This window comes from Rhinopithecus roxellana, chromosome 7, assembly GCF_007565055.1.
Source record: "Rhinopithecus roxellana isolate Shanxi Qingling chromosome 7, ASM756505v1, whole genome shotgun sequence".
NCBI classification, from domain to species: domain Eukaryota; kingdom Metazoa; phylum Chordata; class Mammalia; order Primates; family Cercopithecidae; genus Rhinopithecus; species Rhinopithecus roxellana.
The window spans coordinates 89,700,538-89,721,560 of NC_044555.1; the positions used below are offsets into that span (position 1 = coordinate 89,700,538).

The following is a 21,023-nucleotide window of genomic DNA, read 5'->3' on the forward strand; positions in this document are numbered from 1 at the left end:
TGATGGGGCAATTGTCAGAAGAAGAAACAACACTGCTGGGAGAGTTTTCTGGTAACTTTTCAAGTCTTCATTTAAATTAAAAAAAAAAAAAAAAAAGCTACCTTTGAAACAATAAATTAGGTCACCAAAAACTGCCGTTCACCCTTGCCTGCTGGAGGAAAATAAATGGTTAGACCTATCCTCTCTAAGTTTTTCCAGCACTTAAAAGAGCTGCAGGTAGTGCAGATCATGACACTGTTCACACAAATCACTTCGAGAAAAAAAATTAGTAAATGTATATTAGATCTTGAAACTTATTCCTGTCTATCTGGAACTTGGTAACCTTTGACCAACAACTAACTCCCCATTCCTTCCCTCTCTCCCTGCCTTCCCTACTGCCCAGCCTCTGGTAAGCAGCGGGGTAAATTTTACAGTCAATAATAATGTGTATTTCAAAATGAATAAGAGTAAATTTGAAATGTCTCACCATAAAAGTCATAGGTAAACAAGGCGATGGATAAGTTAACTAATGTGATGTAATCATCCCACATTGGATACATATTTCAAAATATCACATTGCATCCCACGAATGTATACAATTATGATTTGTCAAACATAATTTTTTAAAATGTTAAGTGACTTTTAGAAAGCTTATTAGAAGTATAAAATGCAAGCCATTCACAAGCACATAGGCTAGATTCCGCTTGTGGGGGCTTGTGTGCAGTGGTGAGGCTTTGTGGAAGAGATAGGCGTGGAAGGATGTCTAAAACAGCGCGAAGGTCAGGAGACCTTGTCGCAGCCTTTGCAGAGTTGGAGTACGTTTCCAGAGCCTGGTCCGCCACGGGACGCAGGCGCTTATGCAGGCTTGGGAGAGGGGAGGCGGGGCCGGCGCCCACGTGGCGGGGCGGTGAGCTGGGGGGGGGAGGGGGCGGAGCAGGTCTCGCGAGGCCGCGCCCCGGCTCGCGCGGGCGTCGTGCACGCGGTTGTAGCTGCCTGGCGGCGGGAGAAGCCGCGCTCGCGCCAAGGGACGTGTTTCTGCGCTCGCGTGGTCATGGAGGCGCTGCCGCTGCTAGCCGCGACAACTCCGGCCCAAGGCCGGGACCGAAGGCTGCTTCTGCTGCCGCTACTGCTGTTCCTGCTGCCGGCTGGAGCTGTGCGGGGCTGGGAGACTGAGGACAGGCCCCGCACCCGCGAAGAGGAGTGCCACTTCTACGCTGGTGGACAAGTGTACCCGGGAGAGGCATCCCGGGTATCGGTCGCCGACCACTCCCTGCACCTAAGCAAAGCCAAGAGTAGGTGGCGTCCTGCCAGAGGGTGGGAGGGGAGACTCCGGAGACACGTGTACCCCGGTTACACCCCCGGAGTCTGGGCTTGGGCGGCACCCCCTAGGCTGCCTCCGGGCCCTGGGCGGGCCTGGTTCTCTCCTAGGAGGGCGGGGAAGGGAATAAAGGGGAGTTCTAGCTGTGAAGAAAGGTATGGTTTCCACTGATCAGATTTTAGAAGAGGTAGTGGTTACCCCAAAAGCCGCAGCTGAGGGAAAGTGGGTGGCCCTAGTCCCGAGTTTGCATCGAGGATGTTGGGCAAACTGAAACAGTTCTGAAACATCTCAAAGTGCCTGCAGCACATCCCGTCTTTTTCAGGTACTGTTTCAGCGAAGGAAGACATTGATAGGTTGAATAATGATTCACAAAAAGTTTGATTAAACAGAAAAGTTGCTAAACACAGTGCTCGGGAGGTCAAACATTTCGTTTTTCTTTCTTCCTTTTTGTTTGCATCTTACAAAGATTATTAGTAAAAGCCACTTTCCCTAAAGCTTGTGTAGTTAATGGATATTCCTTATGTTTCTCAGACATGAAGAACCTATTACAGAGTGTACTTTTGAGGGAAATGAGGGGAAAGGAGGTTAGAGGTATGCATTTGGGTTGATGATAAACCTCGTGGCAAATTTGTGTCCTGCCAATTTGGTTTTTGATTATTTGCATTTCTGTCCAGTGTACAAAGCTAATGGCCACTTTCAGGAATGACACGTCAGACGAAGTAGATACTGTGAAAGTTGTGGCCTGCTACATCTGGATGTTAAAATTAACCAAAAGTGAACAGTGGTTATAGATAAAGACTGTCTCTTGCTTGCTATTCAGTAACCTGCTTTTCCTACAGATCATTTGACATTCTGTAGGTGTGCAGTTGGCTTTTATGGTTCAGTTACAGCATGTTCCATGCCAGTATTCAGTGAAAAAAGTAATGCTTCACAATTCTGAATCCCTAGAGTTAAATGGAATGTTGTTATGACTTAGGATGGGTTGGGAGTGATAAATGAGAAAAACTGTTTTGTCCTCTTAAACATTTACAGTTATTACTTACTGAACGTTAACTACTTTGGGACTTTTTTTTTTTTTTAGACGAAGTCACACTCAGTCACCCAGGCTGGAGTGTGGTGGGGCAATCTGCAACCTCCGCCACCCTGGTTCAAGTGATTCTTCTGCCTCAGCCTCCCGAGTAGCTGGGACTACAGGCGCACACCACCACACTTGGCTAATTTTTGTATTTTTAGTAGAGACAGGGTTTCACTGTATTGGCCAGGTTGGTCTGGAACTCCTGACCTCATGATCCGCCTGCCTCGGCCTCCCAAAGTGCTGGGATTATAGGCGTGAGCCACCGCGCCCGGCCTACTTTGGGATTTTTAAGAAAACCAGTTTTTTAAATTTTAAAATCAGTATTTCCAAGTCCCACTGGTTTTACTTGCCTGGGAAAGTATTTTAAGTATGTCAGCCAGTTAAGTGTTTACTTACATTACATATATTTTCCATAGGAAACAAATCTACTTCCCAAAGCTTTCCCTTTACCAGCAAAACTTAACATTTTAGTTGTTTACTACATTTCTCTGTCACAGTTATTTTCTTGCTACATTATGGTTATTGCAGGCTTACCTAGAATTAAAGATACAAAGACTTTTGTTAGTAAAGACTATTATGGAGCCATTAAGGCTATATTTTCAAATAATTTTTAGTAATATCAAAAACTTTATAATTAATTTACTGTTTCCTTTAAGGAGGAAAAAAAGGCGGGGATGCAATGTGGCAAATTTGTATTTAAAAAAGCATGGAAAGGCCAAGGCGTGGTGGCTCATGTCTATAATTTCAGCACTTTAGGAGGCCGAGGCTGGCTGATCACCTGAGGTCAGGAGTTCGAGACCAGACTGGCCAACATGATGAAACCCCATCTCTACTAAAAATACACAAATTAGCCGGGTGTGATGGCGCATACCTGTAATCCCAGCTACTGGGCAGGCTGAGGAAAGAGAATCCCTTGAACCCGGGAGGCAGAAGTTGCAGTGAGCCCAGATCACACCACTGCACTCCAGCCTGGGCAACAGACTGAGACTCTGTCTCAAATAAATAAATAAATAAATAAATAAATAAAATTTTAAAAAAAAGACTGGAAAAACAGACATTAGAATGTTAACAGTAGTTAAGTTGATGGGAGTTATGGAGAGAGAGGGTTTAAGTATTCTTTGTACTTCTCTGCATTTACCACAATCTTTATGTTAATTACGAAATTTATATTCAAGACAATTTGTGTTTTTTTTGATAAATGCAAGGGATTGCTTTGGGAATTCCATTTGTAGATCTTAGCAAAGTAACTACCATTCTTAACCAAATATTTCCAAAGTCAATTTTCAGAACAAAATTTATTTTTCAAATATGGTTTTCCCAGTATGCTAAAATCATTAGGGTGCATCATTGTAATAGATCATGAAAATTATTATAACCTTTCACTTAAGTAGCATTTTAAGTAATTTATTTAAAGTGTATATAATTGAATACCCTTCTGTCTATTTCTCCCTCCTGGCCTTTACCTAATCAGATCAGGATTATATATATGAGGCAGGATGCTGGCTCAAGATAAGTAATCATATGTTATATATTAATTTTTAAGAGAAATTCATGTCGTTTGTCTCTATTTCGGAGTGACCATAAATGGTGGCTGTTACAGAAAAGTATAAGCCTTACTTTCTAGGAACCTTAGCCAACTTGGAAGCAAGTATTGACCTCAGTGTTTGTAAGGGGTCTGAAAGTATAAGTGCTATCTGAATGTGTTAACAGAGCATGAAGGTGCATTATTATCTAAGAGTGTTAGCTAAAATTACTGTATGCCCTTACAAGACAGCGGCATGAACTGTTCAGTTTCCATTGGGTCACTTGAAACCTGTTCAAGGGAGTCTTCTTTCAAAGCCCTCTAGGAAAATGATCCCATGGTCTGGGATTTTACACTTCTAGCCTGACGTATTTGTACATTCCCTCCTCATTTTGTGTAGCCTCATCTGCAGCAGGTCCTCCATGTGTGTTAGAAGCTGGACGAACTAAATTAGTACATCTGGAAGACTTCCATTAGAGAAAGGAGAATCTAATTATTTGAAATGTAGGAAGTTGACAACTTGAAGCAGGGCTATAGTGAAGTATCCAGGAGGATTTAGTGCAGGGTGGAATTTAAGGGGTCTGTGAGCATGAATAGGGGAAGAAAGTATTTATTTTCACTAACCCCCATCTGAAAGTTAGTGTTTCCTTCTATTATGAATGTCAGCAACAAACTACACTAGCTTCAGCAGTACTTGTACCTTTCACCAATAGAACCACAGTTATTTTCTTGCTACATTATGGTTATTGCAGGTATCCTGAAACACCATCTTCACTCATCGTTATCTTAGGTAGTTAAGTTGTCAGATCACGACTAGATCTTGCAGTTTTGAAGTGTTACAGAGCACGTGTATTATGATATCACCATTTTAAAAAATATTTTGATAATTGCATTTAAATACAATTGGTTTCTTTTGTAATTCTATGTATTTTCCTTTTTGCATTCAATAACACTATTTTAAGAAGTCTGTAAGCTTCACCAGACTGCCAAAGAGATCTAAAGGTAGCCCTGATTTTTAGTGATTTTCTAAAGATGTCCTTCTACCATTCCACCAACTTTCTAAGTGTTACAGAACATCATGTATTTTTCTTTCTTAGTTTCCAAGCCAGCGCCCTACTGGGAAGGAACAGCTGTGATCGATGGAGAATTTAAGGAGCTGAAGTTAACTGATTATCGTGGGAAATACTTGGTTTTTTTCTTCTACCCACTTGATTTGTAAGTAATACATGTAAATAGCAGCTAGTAAAATCTTAGTCTTTATCAATTGTTTTTTAGGAATATCAAACAGAAATTTTGTTCAGCTCTTGGTTTTTAAAAAGGCAAGTTGAAGTAAAGAAATGTATTTAAAAAGGTAACATCTACCATATATTTCAGAGTCATAACACATCGACCTCAATACTTATGTCTACATGATTATGTTATAATGGAATAATTAGAGGAAAGCTATAATATATTCATTAAGCTATACCTACTAAGGCAAGAAAATGGACTGATAATATTTTAGAAAGCATTTAAAGCAAGACTTATGCCATAATTCTTTTTAATGTATCCCTCTTAATTAGAAAAATGATTCTGTAATCCCAGCACTTTGGGAGGCCAAGGCGGGTGGATCACAAGGTCAAGAGATCAAGACCATCCTGGCCAACATGGTGAAACCCCATCTCTACTAAAAATACAAAAATTAGCTAGGTGTGGTGGTACGCACCTGTAGTCCCAGCTACCCGGGAGGCTGAGGCAGGAGAATCACTTGAACCCTGGAGGCAGAGGTTGCAGTAAGCCGAGATTACACCACTGCACTCCAGCCTGGCGACAGAGTGAGACTCCGTCTCGAAAAAGAAAATTAAGCCATTTTCTCTCGTGATACCATGTAACTGTGGTTTTTCCATTTTTATTCTTTGCTGCATCTGTTGCTTTTCTGGGATTTGAACATTTTGCTGAAAATACTATATACTGCTTAAGGAATAAGGAATAACACCTGTGTATATGTTATGCTTATTGTGGGGTTTCTCGTCTTTAACTCTGTGACAGTGAGCATTTTTGTATATGGTCAGAAAGTTGACTAAAAGTAAATACTCCTACAGCTTTATTCACATTAAGGATTTAATTTTATTTTGCAAAACACTATTTTGAGTGTTTTTCAAAACTCATGAAAGTGAAAAGAGACCAAAAAGAGTTATGTCAATTTTTATCTTTTATTCTCTTGGAACTTACTTTTTGGTTAAAAAAAGTAACTAGAAGTTTCCTCCTCTATCTTTGCCACTGTGCCTTTTTCCATTAGGACTAATCTAGAACCACATAAATCATATTTAAACTTGCAGGGAAGGTATACTTAAGCTCACTTCTATAGGTTGTTTCTAGGCCAGGGATTAACAATTTTTTTCTACTGGATTTGGCCTGTTGACCCGTTTGCCAACCCCCGCTCTAAGCCAAATAGGAAGAATTCTCATGAAAATTATTACATTGAGACTAAAGTTATGAGTCTGCATAATATATAATCTTTTAAATTAGTAAGAACTTGCTTCTTTCTAATCAACTCATACTGTGACCTGATTTTAAGTATAGCTTAATTTCTAATAGAAACCAGAAGTAGAAATTTCAGTAAACATAAAAAATGACAGGCCTTCTAAATTCATGTTTATAAAACCAGAAAGTTAACATGTATGTTAAATATATACGACTAACACCCTGAATTTGGAAATTAGTCTAATGTAGCAGAAAAATATGTTATGTTTCTCCATTGTTATTCATAACTCCATAATGGGTAAGAGATAGTTAATTGGAGCATGTTGTTAGCAGTGGTCTTCTGGGACAAGGAGCTAAGATAGCTTCTTCCTGTTTTCATGTAATGCTGGACTGTGCCTGGTTAGAGAAGGAAGAATCCTGGGGCATTTACCACAGTCTACAAGGAGGAAAGTTACAAACGTAACCCTTCAGTTTCCTGCCAAAACTTTTTCTGTCTTCACTAAGAAGTTGGTCAAATGTATCTCTAGGTAGCATTCCTTGAAATAAGAAGAAAGGCAGAGGCTGGGCGCAGTGGTTCACGCCTGTAATCCCAGCACTTTGGGAGGCCGAGATGGGCAGATCACCTGAGGTCAGTAGTTCTAGACCAGTCTGGCCAACATGGTGAAACCCCATCTCGACTAAAAATACAAAAAAAATTACCCAGGCGTGGTGGTGGGTGCTTGTAGTCCCAGTTACTCAGCAGGCTGAGGCAGGAGAATTGCTTGAACCCGGGAGGCGGAGGTTGCAGTGAGCTGAGATCACACCACTGCACTCCAGCCTGGGCGACAGAGTGAGACCCTACCACAAAAAAAAAAAAAAAAAAAGGAAGCCTGAGGCTGACCATTCCTACCCTTTAGAAAATATTTAAAATACATTTTATAGCCCAGGTTTCCAGGGACATCATCCTAGATTAGAACTGTCTACTTGGACATGACAGTGCTATACCTGAACAGCTAAAACATGTTAAAATCCTGTATTGGTCTCTGATAGGAACTTGTGCCCGAAGTCTATGTTTTTCAAACTTTCTTGACCATGTCTCACAGTAGGAAATACATTTTTCATTGCCAGCCAGTACACAGGCACGTAAATATACAGCAACATTCCATCTGGATGCACCAGCACAGCCATGCTCCTTAAAATGCTGAAAAACCCTCATATCATGTGGTAAATAGCCATTTCCCTTCCCTCCCCAAGTAGTTAGTCCTCCTGCCTGGTCCCTTTCAGAAACCTCCAGAACAAAAGCCAGCTTTGAGTTAAGGTTGTTTTATTTTGAATATCACTGTTGAAGACAAACATATATATGTATTTGTATATACAAACATATGTTTCATAATTTACCCTTACTATGTATGATATAGTCTCCTATTTTTTATTCGATTTCACTTTTTAAAAATGTTGTTTAGAACTCAGTTGATTTAAGGAGTCCCTACCATGGTTTGAAAAAATGCCACCCTAGTAATATTCTCTAAACATGGCCTTCTGACAACATGAGGGTATTAAGGTATAAAATCCCTGGTTGCACAGGACTGGTAGACAAGGTGGAAGAGGACCTTATCAAGAAAGGAGGGGTGGGGGTACTGGAAAACATTGCCTCCTCTCCAAAATACAGATAGATGCATGTAGTTCATAGGGTTGGTATAGGAATATAAAAAAAAATAGTGGACAGGCGCAGTGGCTCACGCCTGTAATCCCAGCACTTTGGGAGGCCGAGGTGGGCAGATCACGAGGTGAGGAGATCGAGACCATCCTGGCTAACACAGTGAAACCCCGTCTCTACTGAAAATGCAAAAAATTAGCCGGGCATGGCGGCAGGCGCCTGTAGTCCCAGCTACTTGGGAGGCTGAGGCAGGAGAATGGAGTGAACCCAGGAGGCGGAGCTTGCAGTGAGCCGAGATCGCGCCACTGCACTCCAGCCTGGGCGACTGAGCGAGACTCCGTCTCAAAAAAAATAGTGAAATGATGTAAAATGTTTATAGATCCTTTGAAGGCTGTAAAGTACTATATAAATAAAAGGTATTATTAAATAAAAGTAATAAAATGGGGGGTGGCTATCGCTATAAGGGAGAAGGAAACACTGGTTGACTACTGATCTATTAAGTTGTAATAAGAAAGTTTATTGGGCCGGGCGCGGTGGCTCAAGCCTGTAATCCCAGCACTTTGGGAGGCCGAGACGGGCTGATCACGAGGTCAGGAGATCGAGACCATCCTGGCTAACACGGTGAAACCCTTCTCTACTAAAAATACAAAAAATTAGCTGGGCGAGGTGGCGGGCGCCTGTGGTCCCAGCTACTTGGGAGGCTGAGGCAAGAGAATGGCGTGAACCCGGGAGGCGGAGCTTGCAGTGAGCTGAGATCTGGCCACTGCACTCCAGCCTGGGCGACAGAGCAAGACTCCGTCTCAAAAAAAAAAAAAAGAAAAGAAAAAAGAAAGTTTATTGAGATGTAGTTGAGAACTCTGTAATATGTTTCTTTATTAAATATTTGATCAAATGACAGTTTTGAAAAGGTTGAAATATAAAATTATTCTTAATGTGCATTTTTATTATTAAAGGTATTTGTAAAAATTGTCATTTGAAAGTTTAGGTATATGCTTATTTGGAGAATACTGATTTTTTTTGTTTGTTTGTTTTACCTTTCAGCACATTTGTGTGTCCAACTGAAATTATCGCTTTTGGTGATAGACTTGAAGAATTCAGATCTATAAATACTGAAGTGGTAGCATGCTCTGTTGATTCACAGTTTACCCATTTGGCCTGGTCAGTATCTTACACTTACATTTGTAGAAAAAAAGAATGGATTTACTCTTAAAGCATGGGCAGATAAATCTTGATATGATACAATAAGAATATAGTCATTTATCAGGCAATTTAGGAATAGATTTATCTAAGAGTAATACATGCCTCTACACATTTTCCGGTTAAAAAAAGAGAGAAGAGTAGTATAATCAGCTGCAATAGTAAAAATGCTTAAGGATTGTATAGGACATTTCAAAATTAGGGGAAAAGTTAAATGCAGTAGATGTGATTTCTATAACAAAAACCACTGAATTATATGATTACTTTAATTATGATAAATTGGGTTACCATAATCTGAAGGGAAAAAAATCTTTAAAATATGCCATTTCTCTGTTACACAGTTATATAGTCAAACTCAGCTTTTACAATTTTCAAGAAACAATAATTTTTTAAAATTAATTTAAAAAAATTTTTTAATTCCATAATCATAAAAAGATGTTCTACCTAAATTCATTGTAAAGAATTGCAAAATAAAATGACAAGAGATGCCAATTTTCCCTGTCTGTTTGGCCAAGATTTAAAAAGATTGAAAAAATTTATCCACTGTGGACAAAAATTGAAGAAATGGCACTCACACACAGCTATTTAGCATTTCTGGAGAGCAGTTGGGCAACATGTCTCAAAATTGGAAATTTACATGTTAATATGAGTTTTTAATAGTGTCCACAGTCTTGTGCAGAAAACTTTGTGCACAATAAAGACCATTCAGAATTGGGCCAGGCACAGTGGCTCACACCTGTAATCCCAGCACTTTGGGAGGCCGAGGCAGGTGGATCACCTGAGGTCAGGAGTTCAAGACCAGCCTGACCAACATGGAGAAACCCCATGTCTACTAAAAATACAAAATTAGCCAGGCATGGTAGCAGGTGCCTGTAATCCCAGATACCCAGGAGGCTGAGGCAGGAGAATCACTTGAACCCAGGAGGTGGAGGTTGCAGTGAGCTGAGGTTGCGCCATTGCACTCCAGCCTGGGCAACAAGAGTGAAATGCCATCTCAAAAACAAAAAACAAAAAAAAAAAAAGATTCAGAATTATTTTGGTTTTAAAACATAATATTCAATTTATTAAAGTTACAAATTTAAAACACGAGCTTTTTTTCATTTATAATCTGTGTGTGTGTAACAAATTTTCATTGCTTGGGGAGCTACAATTTAATTAATTACATTTCCCTAAGAAATTAATTCCCATAAGTATTTTTAAATGCAGTTACATGTTTAATATATGTGAATTCCTTAAGTATCTCAATTTTTAGACAAACCTTCCCAAATACTTACGTAGTTCTAATGTGCCAAATTCTCTTAAACATTATAAATAACTTAATATATAAATATGTACTGATTATTTCTTAATATAAAAATATTAAAATAGCCTGGCATGGTGACTCATGCCTATAATCCCAGCACTTTGGGAGGTCAAAGCAGGAGAATCACTTCAACCCAGGAGTTCATGACCAGCCTGGGCAACATAGTGAGACCCCATCTATACAAAAAATTTAAAAAATTAGCCAAGTCTGGTGGCACATGCCTGTGGTCCCAGCTACTCGGGAGCCTGAGATGGAAGGATCACTTGAGCCTAGGTGGTCGAGGCGGTAGTGAGCCAAGATCATACCATTGCACTCCAGCCTGGGCAACAGAGTGAGATCCTGTCTCAAAAAAAAAAAAAAATTAAAATCTAGGCTTAATTTGCTTCATCATTTCCTTTTAAAAAAAGAAAGACAGGGTCTTACTGTGTTGCCCAGGCTGGAGTGCAGTGGCACAATCAGTCATAACTCCCTGCAGCCTTGAACTCCTGGGCTCCAACAGTCCTTCTACCTCCTCAAATAGTTGGGACTGCAAGCTTGCACCACCATGCCTATTTTAATTTTTATTTGTGTAGAGATGGAGTCTTGCCATGTTGCCTGGGCTGTGCTTCATCACTTCTGTAGTAATTCTAAATCTTCCGAGGATTAAAATGCATATCCACTAAGGAAAAAGTTACGTCATCCCAAATAATTTGGGATTGCTTTCCCAAGGAAATTTGGGGATACATTCTCAGCTGGATAGGTTTCACATCAACCAGAGATTTCTACTTGGGTGTCAGAACTGGGGCTCCAGATACCTGGAGCAATGTCGTTTTGTTTTCTGTCTGCTGTGTCAGTACCCTCCTGTTACAGCATCAGCCCATGTCTCCTGGTTTCAAGTTACAGAATACCCATTGAGCATCCCTAATCTGAAATCCACAGTGTTCAAAAATTCAGAATTTTTTGAGTGCTGACATAATGCTCAAAGGAAATGTTCAGTGAAGCATTTCAGAGTTCAGATTAGGGATGTTCAACCAGTAAGTATGCAGATATACCAAAATCAGAAAAAATCTTAATCCAAAACACTTCTGGTCCCAAGCACTTCTGATAAGGGATACTCAACCTGTACTGAAGACTGATGCATCTGATATTATAACTAACTTCCTTCACTGTTTCAAGTGGACTTTGCATTTCTTTGACTCTCAGAATGTTAAAATGTCATCCACTTGTATCCTGTCTATCTCTTCAAGGCTTTGTCTTATGATCACACTACTGAGATCATGCTTATGATACTACATATCTTTTGATCTATCAGTTTCACTTTCAGAAATCAATTAGACAAGTCTATAAAAGTAAGAATACAAGGATGTTTTCAGCAGTGTTTATAAAGCAAAAAAAAGTAAATGGTTTAAATCTCCATCATGGAGATTAGTAAAATATAGTAAAGATGGTCCTGACTTATGATGGTTCGACATAGAATTTTTCAACTTTACAGTGGGTTTATGGGATAGTAAATACATTTTTAGCTAATGATATTTTTAACTTATGATGTGTTTATCAAGACATAACCCCGGCTGGGCACAGTGGCCTGTAATCCCAGCACTTTGGGAGGCTGAGGCAGGCAGATCACCTGAGGTCAAGAGTTCAAGACTAGCCTGGCCAACATGGTGAAACCCCGTCTCTATTAAAAATACAAAAATTTGTTGGGCGTGGTGGCGGGCGCCTGTATCCCAGCTACTCGCAAGGCTGAGGCAGGAGAATTGCTTGAACCTGGGAGGCGGAGTTGCAATAAGCCAAGATCATGCCTTTGCACTCCAGCCTGGGCAACAAAGCAAGACTCCGTCTCAAAAAAAAAGACACAACCCCATCATAAGTCAAGGAATATCTGTGTATCCATACATTAAAAACGTGTTATAGGCCGGGCACAGTGGCTCATGCCTGTAATCCCGGCACTTTGGGAGGCCAAGCCGGCTGGATCATCTGAGGTCAGGAGTTCAAGACCGGCCTGGCCAATATGGTGAAACCCCATCTCTACTAAAAATACAAAAATCAGCCAATGTGGTGGCACACGCCTGTAATCCCAGCTACTTGGGAGGCTGAGGCAGGAGAATCGCTTGAACCTGGGAGGCAGAGGTTGCAGTGAGCCGAGATGATGCCACTGCATTCCAGCCTGGGCGACAGAGCAAGACTCCGTCTCAGAAAAAACAAAAATGTGTTGTAGGCTGAGCACAGTGGCTCATGCCTATAATCCCAGCACTTTGGGAGGCTGAAGCAGGAAAATTGCTTGAAGCCAGGAATTTGAGACCAGCCTGGGTAACAAAGCTACACCCCATCTCTACAAAAAAGTGTTTAAAACATTAGTCCAGTGAGATGGTGCACACCTGTAGTCCCAGCTTCTCAGGAGGCTGAGGCAGGAGGATCGCTTGAGCCTGGAAGTTCTAGGCTACACTGAGCTATGATCACATCACTGCCCTGCAGCCTGGGAGACAGAGCAAGACCCCGTCTCAAAAACATAAAATAAATATGCGTTGTGTATATATTTTTTTTAATGTTTAAAGGATATGAATATATTAAATGAGAAAAGCAAAATAGAAAGTATATTAGCCTGTTTTGTTAGTGAAAGAATGCGTGTATTTTGTTCATGTGTGTGCATGTGCATGTATAGAGAAAGAGTGCTGTTTTAATATATGCTGTTTACTTAGCTCTGAGAGGTAAGCATTCTGTTTGTTACAGGATTAATACCCCTCGAAGACAAGGAGGACTTGGGCCAATAAGGATTCCACTTCTTTCAGATTTGACCCATCAGATCTCAAAGGACTATGGTGTATACCTAGAGGACTCAGGCCACACTCTTAGGTACCTTTCAGTGGTTTTACATTATGACAAATCCAAGCATGTTTGTAATCCTCCTTGAAATAGATGTTATTTATGAAATAGAAGAACAAATTTTGATCAAGAAATATTATTTTGAGGCCAGGCACGGTAGCTCAGGCCTGTAATCCTGGCACTTTGGGAGGCCACGGTGGGCAGATTACTTGAGGTCAGGAGTTTGAGACCAGCCTGGCCAACATGGTGAAACCCTGTCTCTACCAAAAAATACAAAAATTACCCGGGCATGGTGGCGTGTGCCTATAGTCCCAGCTACTCGGCAGGTTGAGGTGGGAGAATTGCTTGACCCTGGGAGGCTGAGGTTTCAGTAAGCCCAGATCATGCCACTGCACTCCGGCCTGGGCGACAAAGTGACAAAAATAATAATAATAATAAATAATTGGCCGGGCATGGTGGCTCACGCCTGTAATCCCAGCACTTTGGGAGACCAAGGCAGGCAGATCATGAGGTCAAGATATCGAGACCATCCTGGCCAACCAACATGGTAAAACCCCATCTCTACTAAAAAATACAAAAATTAGCTGGGCATAGTGGCACATGCCTGTAGTCCCAGCTACTCGGGAGGCTGAGGCAGGAGAATCGCTTGAACCCAGGAGGCAGAGGTTGCGGTGAGCCAAGATCGCACCACTGCACTCCAGCCCAGGTGACAGAGCAAGACTGTCTCAAAAAAAAAAAAAAACAAAAAACAAAGAAATATTACTTTGTTCTATTAGTCTTTAAAATAAACCACTAAACTTAAACTATGTTACTTTATATTAGCCCTGATTAAACTATGTTAGCATCATAGACTTTTAGAGCTGGAAGATTATTTAGAGATCTTTCACCAACCCTGTCATCTTACAGATAAAAGAGACAGATTCATAGAGTTCCGTGATCTTAGCCAAAGTTATATAATTATTTAATTGCAGAGCCCAGACTTAAATCCAGGTCCCCCAACTCCTTGTCCATTTCTTTTTCCTTTTTTCCAAACTGACTCCAGTAATGTTTTTTTCTAAATACAAGTGTCATACTACTTAGCAAACCTGTGTCTTTGGAGTAGGAAAAATTAAGGAAATATTTTACCCAGATACTCTCACTGGGTTGAGCTAACAAACATTAATAGAATTCTTTGAAAAGGGGGCAATTTTAGCGTGAAACAGTTGTCATTTGGTTGTATTGCTGATTTGCTTTGTAGTGCCAATAGTTTTTCTTAAATGTTTTATGTGAAAGTGTCAGTATTTTATAATCCTGTGTTTTTTTATAACAACTTTATTGGAATATAGTTCACATATAATACAATACCCATTTAAAGAATACAATTCAGCTGGGCATGGTGGTTCATGCCTGTAACCCCAGCATTTTGGGAGACCTAGGTGGGAGGATCCCTTGAGCCCAGGAGTTTGAGACTAGCCTGGGCAACATAACCAGACCCTTGTCTTCTACAAAAAAAATAAATAAATTTTTTTTGTTAAATTAGCCTGCTGTGGTGTCACATTCCTGTAGTCCCCCTACTCAAGAGGCTGAGATAAGAGGATCGCTGGAGCCTGGGAGTTCAAGGTTGCAATGATCTATGATCACACCACTGCACTCTAGCCTGGGTAACAAGAGTGAGACCCTGTCTCTAAAAAAATTAAAAATAAAGAACACATTTCAGTGGTTTTTGTGTATTCACAGAGTTGTGCAACCATCACCACAATTTTAGAATGTTTTCATACTCCAAAAAACCCCATACCCATTAGCAATCACTCCCTGTTTCCCCTAACCCACTTCCCCTGGCTTTAGGCAACCACAAATCTACTTTATGTCACCATAGTTGCCTATTCTGGACATTTCATATAAATGGAATCCTACAATATGTGCTTTTATGACTAGCCTCTTTTCACGCATAATGTTCTCAAGGTTCATTGTATTGTATCATGTATTGCTACCAGCAATTACCCCTCTTTTGTACTTGCTAAGTCTTTAATGTTTTCTGCTTTCATAAAGTCTGTTACTAAGTTAATTTCCAAGAGTAAATATGCCCCAAAAAAGACTGAGGCAGTTTTAAAATGTGGAATCATTTGAACATTAACCAAGTAAAATTATCTAATGTTAGCTATATTATTTTATTTGAGCCATTAGTTTCTTTTTAAAATTTTTTTTTAAGGCCGGGCACGGTGGCTCACGCCTGTAATCCCAGCACTTTGGGAAGCCAAGGCAGGTAGATTGCTTGGGTCCAGCAGTTTGAGACTAGCCTGGGCAATATGATGAAACCCTGTTTCTACAAAAAATACAAAAATTAGCCGGGTGTGGTGGCACACACCTGTAGTCCCAGCTACTCAGGAGGCTGTGGCAAGAGGATCACTTGAGCCCAAGAGGTTGAGGCTGCAGTGAGCCGAGGTCATGCCACTGCACTTCAGCCTGGGCAACAGAGTGAGATCCCGTTTGAAAACAAATTTAAAAATTATTCTTTATTTTCAAAATAGTACATGCACATATGTGTATAGTTTTTAAAAGCCAGATTATCTTCAACAACTGTAAATACTATGGTACATTTCTTAGCCAAAAACAAATTTTTAAAGCTGCAGTTTTACAGTGATAATTCCAAATTATACATCAGATTGAGGGAGGGATATGCGCACACGTGTGTGTGTGTGTGTGTACCATTGGAGTAGGTAGGTAGTGTGGTGTTTGTTCTATATAGCATCCTTCTGTGTGGATGGTATAGGAATTCACAATACATAGAAGAAATGGCCTCACCTCTACCATTCTTCTCTTACAGAGGTCTCTTCATTATTGATGACAAAGGAATCCTAAGACAAATTACTCTGAATGATCTTCCTGTGGGTAGATCAGTGGATGAGACACTACGTTTGGTTCAAGCATTCCAGTACACTGACAAACATGGAGAAGGTACCTTTCCTTTCTAACCTTTTGATTTTTTAGTTTGAAAGATAGCATAATTTGTTTGGTTTCTTATCATAAAAGTAATTTGGATATTTCCACAGTTTTCTGATTATTTACAAATTATTAGCAGATCTTTTTAACAGACCAAATTACAATTTAAAGTGCTTTAACAAAATATCAGACCAGGCATGGTGGCTTATGCCTGAAATCCCAGCATTTTGGGAGGCCAGGGTGGGAAGATTGCTCGAGCTCAGGAATTCGAGACCAGCCTGGGCAACCCAGTGAAACCTCACCTCTACTAAAAATCAAATATATATGTATATATATGTGTGTGTGTGTGTGTGTGTGTATAAAACTAATGTATTCTGCTTACTAAATAAGATGCAAAAATATTCACTATTTGCATAGTCCTTTTTGATAAACTCAAAGAGAAAAGTTTCTGCTACTGCAATTTTTAAAATTATGTTTCTGCAAGCTTAGAATGTGTCAATCTGGCAATATTTAGTGATGTAGTTTTCATTTGCCTGTTTGTATTATTGAATTTAGCCTTTAAATAATCCTTGATCACTTTTCTGCCTTTCAGCTAAGATGAAGTATAATGTAATCTCTGGGCTTATTCAGTATCACATTTGTAATCTACAAGTTCATCATTTTGCTAAAATAGAACACATATATTCCTTTTAAAAATGTCACTGAGTCACTGAGTCAGGATGCATTCTAAAGTCTCTTTTGACAAATAGTGAATCATGTCATCAGTACAAAGTACTGCAGGAAACATGGCAAACAAGCTAACTGGAAGTTTATGTAAATTTGGAGGAATTTTTGCCATGCCTAGGCCTTTCAGCTCACCAGATTCCCAAACTTTCCAACTGTATTAGAGGGGCAATCAACTTGATTTCTTATATTTTTAATGTAACTAAACACAATTGCTAAAAATGAAAATAGATTAGCTGCCTGCTGATAAGCTCCATGACTGAAATTCCTTGGTGTGAACAGGAGGCTAATAGAAGTCATGTGCTCGGTGGTCTGGAAATGTTCTTATTAGTATATTCTGTTAACTTCAGTCTCATATAGAAACAGAAAAAGTCAGTTGCTGGAGGTAACTGAATTCTGTTTTTAAAATGTCCTCTGCCTCTTTTTGTTTCTTTTAGTCTGCCCTGCTGGCTGGAAACCTGGTAGTGAAACTGTAAGTATTTTTTTTTTTATGTTGAGTTGATGGTTAGAGTCAAAAAAAAAAATGCTAACCTTAGAATAATCTTTCCTTGTTACTAGAACTGTCTTGATTTTGTAAATGAAGTAAACATTGCTAAGCAGAAATCAAAGTACAGACATTCTTTGGCCTCTAGGAAGAGTGGCTGAAACTGGAGAAAGCAGAATATGGGGTGTGATGCTGTGAATTTTAAAGCCAAGTATACAGATAAATACACCATTCCAAAAAAAAAAAAAGGCAGAGGGGAGACTTGGTAGAATAATTCAGAAGTCTTATAGGTCATGTATCAAATTTCTTCCTGTATTCTGGAGAAAGAAAACAGTCACAAACAAAACCTTTCTACGCATAGTAAGAAGTTTTGAGAAAATCTAGCTCAATTAATACTGAAGATACTGATTCTCTCCTTGTCATGAAGAAAGAAGAGATTGAAACACGTATATTCTTTCATTTAGGAGGCTGTATAATTTTTTTTTTTTTTTTTTTCAGACAGTGTTGCTCTGTCGCCCAGACTGGAGGGCAGTGGCATGATCTGGACTCACTGCAACCTCCGCCTCCAGGGTTCATGCAGTTCTCATGCCTCAGCCCCCTAAGTAGCTGGGACTACAAGCCTGCACCACCACACCCAGCTAATTTTTGTATTTTTTGGTAAAGATAGGGTTTCACCATGTTGTCCACGATGGCCTCAAACACCTGGCCTCAAGTGATCTACCCTCCTCAGCCTCCCAAAGTGCTGGGATTACAGGCATGAGCCACTGCTCCCAGCCAGGAGGCTGTGTAATTTGTAGACAATCCCTGAAGTAGTCTCCTGCCAAAATACAATTTAGAAACTTGCTTGAACCTTTTTAGGAAGAATATGTTTATCTTCTAAAAATCAAGAGTTTTACACAAGCTGCAGTTAGGAAATTGGGAGATACTAGAGCATTAGAGGAAGAAATCATTATCTTCGGGTAATAGAAAAATATAGACTCCTAAGACTTCCTTCCTTAGCAAACCAAAGAGAAGTACCATTAGCCATAGATAACCACTGGTAGAAATTTGTGCTCTAACCTCAGGTGTGCCCCTTTTCTGGTCCTTGAACGTGCTAAGCTGATTCTTGCCTCAGGGCCTTTGCCCTTGCCGTTCTTTCTGTACTCCATCTGCATGACTAGTTCCCTCTCTTTGCTCACATTTCTGCTCAAATATCATCTTAGAAGTCTTTCCTCACCACTTTTTCCCCACCCTACACATCCTCCAACCAACTTTTTTTTTTTTTTTTGAGACGCAGTCTCACTCTGTCACCCAGGCTGGAGTGCAGTGGCCTGACCTTGGCTCACTGCAACCCCCGCCTCCCAGGTTCAAGCGACTCTCCAGCCTCAGCCTCCCAAGTAACTGGGATTACAGGCGTGCACCACCACACCTGGCTAATTTTTGTATTTTTAGTAGAGACAGGGTTTCACCATGTTGGCCAGGCTGGTCTCAAACTCCTGACCTCAAGTGATCCACCCTCCTCAGCCTCCCAAAGTGCTGGGATTACAGGCATGAGGCACCACACCTGGCCCAACCAACCTATTTGTAAAAGCATTTATTACTGCAACCTAAAATTAGGATGTAACGCCAAGGGCAGGGACTTTGGCTGTGTTGTTCACTAATAAATACTGCCTATCATAATACTTGGAATAGTTTCCATATAGCGAGTCTGTTGAAAGAATGTCCAAACACATAAATATATACAACTATTATTTGTCAATCAAAAATAAAATTAAAAAGAATGACCACCACAGTATGTGATAACACGTATGCATTCTTCTGGAGGGAGAATCCATAGTTTTCATCAGATTCTGAGAGATTTGTGGCCCTCAAAAGTTAATCATGTAAATAGTCAACATGTTTTCTGAAATGTCCGGTACTCATCCTGTAATACCTTTCAGAGTTAAATTGTACTTCTTGGGAGCTCTCACCGATCTCTGGGAACTTGGACACCTAGCACATGCCTGTGATTGGAGATGTTATTCATCAGTCACAGATGGTTTTGCTGCACCTCCAGGGGGAAGTGCCCCCTACCTTGAAGATGTGTCTGAAATGCTTTTTAAGGCTTCTTAAGCTGCTGCTTAAGCCAGCAGCTTCTGATTCATATTTCTTTCTATAAGCCTCATAATCAACAAATGTAAACTAACCCGACTGATTTATACTTTAAGGTACCTAGTGCTCAAAGTACCTTTAATGTATCATTTCAAATCCCCTTTGAGATCCATCAGATCAACACAGAGATGAGTAAGTTTGCTATTGTAACATTAACTTTGACCTCAAAGGCAAACCTGTTTTGCAAACCCATCAGAAATTGATTCAGAATCAGTCAATTACAAAAGTTACAATAAGTTATTTATATATATATATAAAGATAGATGTACTTTACCTATAACTAGCAAGTAACATAGTTAATGTGCGGTCAAAATATATTGGAAATTTTTTTTTTTTTTGAGGCGGAGTCTTGCTCTGTCGCCCAGGCTGGAGTGCAGTGGCAGGATCTCGGCTCACTGCAAGCTCCGCCTCCCGGGTTCACGCCATTCTCCTGCCTCAGCCTCTCGAGTAGCTGGGACTACAGGCGCCCACCACCATGCCCGGCTAATTTTTTGTATTTTTAGTGGAGACGGGGTTTCACGGTGTTAGCCAGGATGGTCTCGATCTCCTGACCTCATGATCCACCCACCTCGGCCTCCCAAAGTGCTGGGATTACAGGCGTGAGCCACCGCGCCTGGCCTGGAAATTTTTTTAAGTCTAACAGGTTTGTAAGGCTGTGATGCTTTTGGAGGGAACACAACAGTATTCATTAATTATTGACAGTAGTGCTTGATGTATTTGAGTTTGGGTTTTTTTGTTTTTGTTTTTGTTTTTTACTTTGCAGCTTGAGATTTAAAAGTTGATTTCTGGACTTCAGTAAGCCCTTAGTGAACACCTGCCTCCTTTTCAGATAATTGTGGCATACCATCATTTTAGCAGCAAATGATTTTTAAAGTACATTAACATCTGTAGCCATGCTCTCTAAATGTGTTTGACTTAATTAGATCAAACCTGAAGATGCCATGAAAGCCTGGTGGCCAAGAGAAGAGCTGTAAGTAAGTTTTGGGGTGCTTGAGTACAGATGTTAATTTATTCGCAAAAAATACATAAAAATATTTGTCTTTTGGAATAGCCGAAATTAGTAGGTAGGACACATCTCATTTTTTTCTAAATATACAATCTGATATACAAAAATAATTTTTACTCAAGGCATGGGCAACTAATGTCAGATTACACATTATGTACTTTGGCTTTAAAATGAATAATTTCCTTTTTTTGTTTTGTTTTAACAGATAATCCCAGATCCAGCTGGAAAGCTGAAGTATTTCGATAAACTGAATTGAGAAATACTTCTTCAAGTTATGATGCTTGAAAGTTCTCAATAAAGTTCACGGTTTCGTTACCACATTGTGTTGCAGTAGTAATTTCTTGGAGAATATAAAGATCCACATCAGAGTCCAAAGATGTTTAGCGTTAGCGTTAGACACTGATGTCAAAAGACAAGCAGTTATTCCCTGTCTTTCCAAAGGAAGAAATGGGAGATTGAATCAAAC

At 40.0% G+C, this 21,023-nt stretch overlaps 1 protein-coding gene across 3 annotated transcripts; it reads left to right on the forward strand.

The window, feature by feature from the left end:
* Positions 1–917: 917 nt before the first annotated feature.
* PRDX4 (peroxiredoxin 4) lies at positions 918–20,877 on the forward strand. Of its 3 annotated transcripts, none has more exons than XM_010374104.2 (8): positions 918–1,271; positions 4,992–5,109; positions 9,035–9,151; positions 13,203–13,325; positions 16,099–16,229; positions 17,375–17,409; positions 20,475–20,521; positions 20,763–20,875. In XM_010374104.2, the coding sequence occupies exons 1-8, from the start codon at positions 1,031–1,033 to the stop codon at positions 20,764–20,766; spliced, it is 816 nt and encodes a 271-aa protein (XP_010372406.1). In that variant the 5' UTR covers positions 918–1,030; the 3' UTR covers positions 20,767–20,875. The 3 variants fall into 3 exon arrangements, with proteins under 3 accessions (XP_010372406.1, XP_030789811.1, XP_010372398.1); XM_030933951.1 differs by having other exon boundaries at positions 20,475–20,525; positions 20,763–20,848; XM_010374096.1 differs by lacking the exon at positions 20,475–20,521 and having other exon boundaries at positions 20,763–20,877.
* The last annotated feature ends 146 nt before the right edge of the window (positions 20,878–21,023 follow it).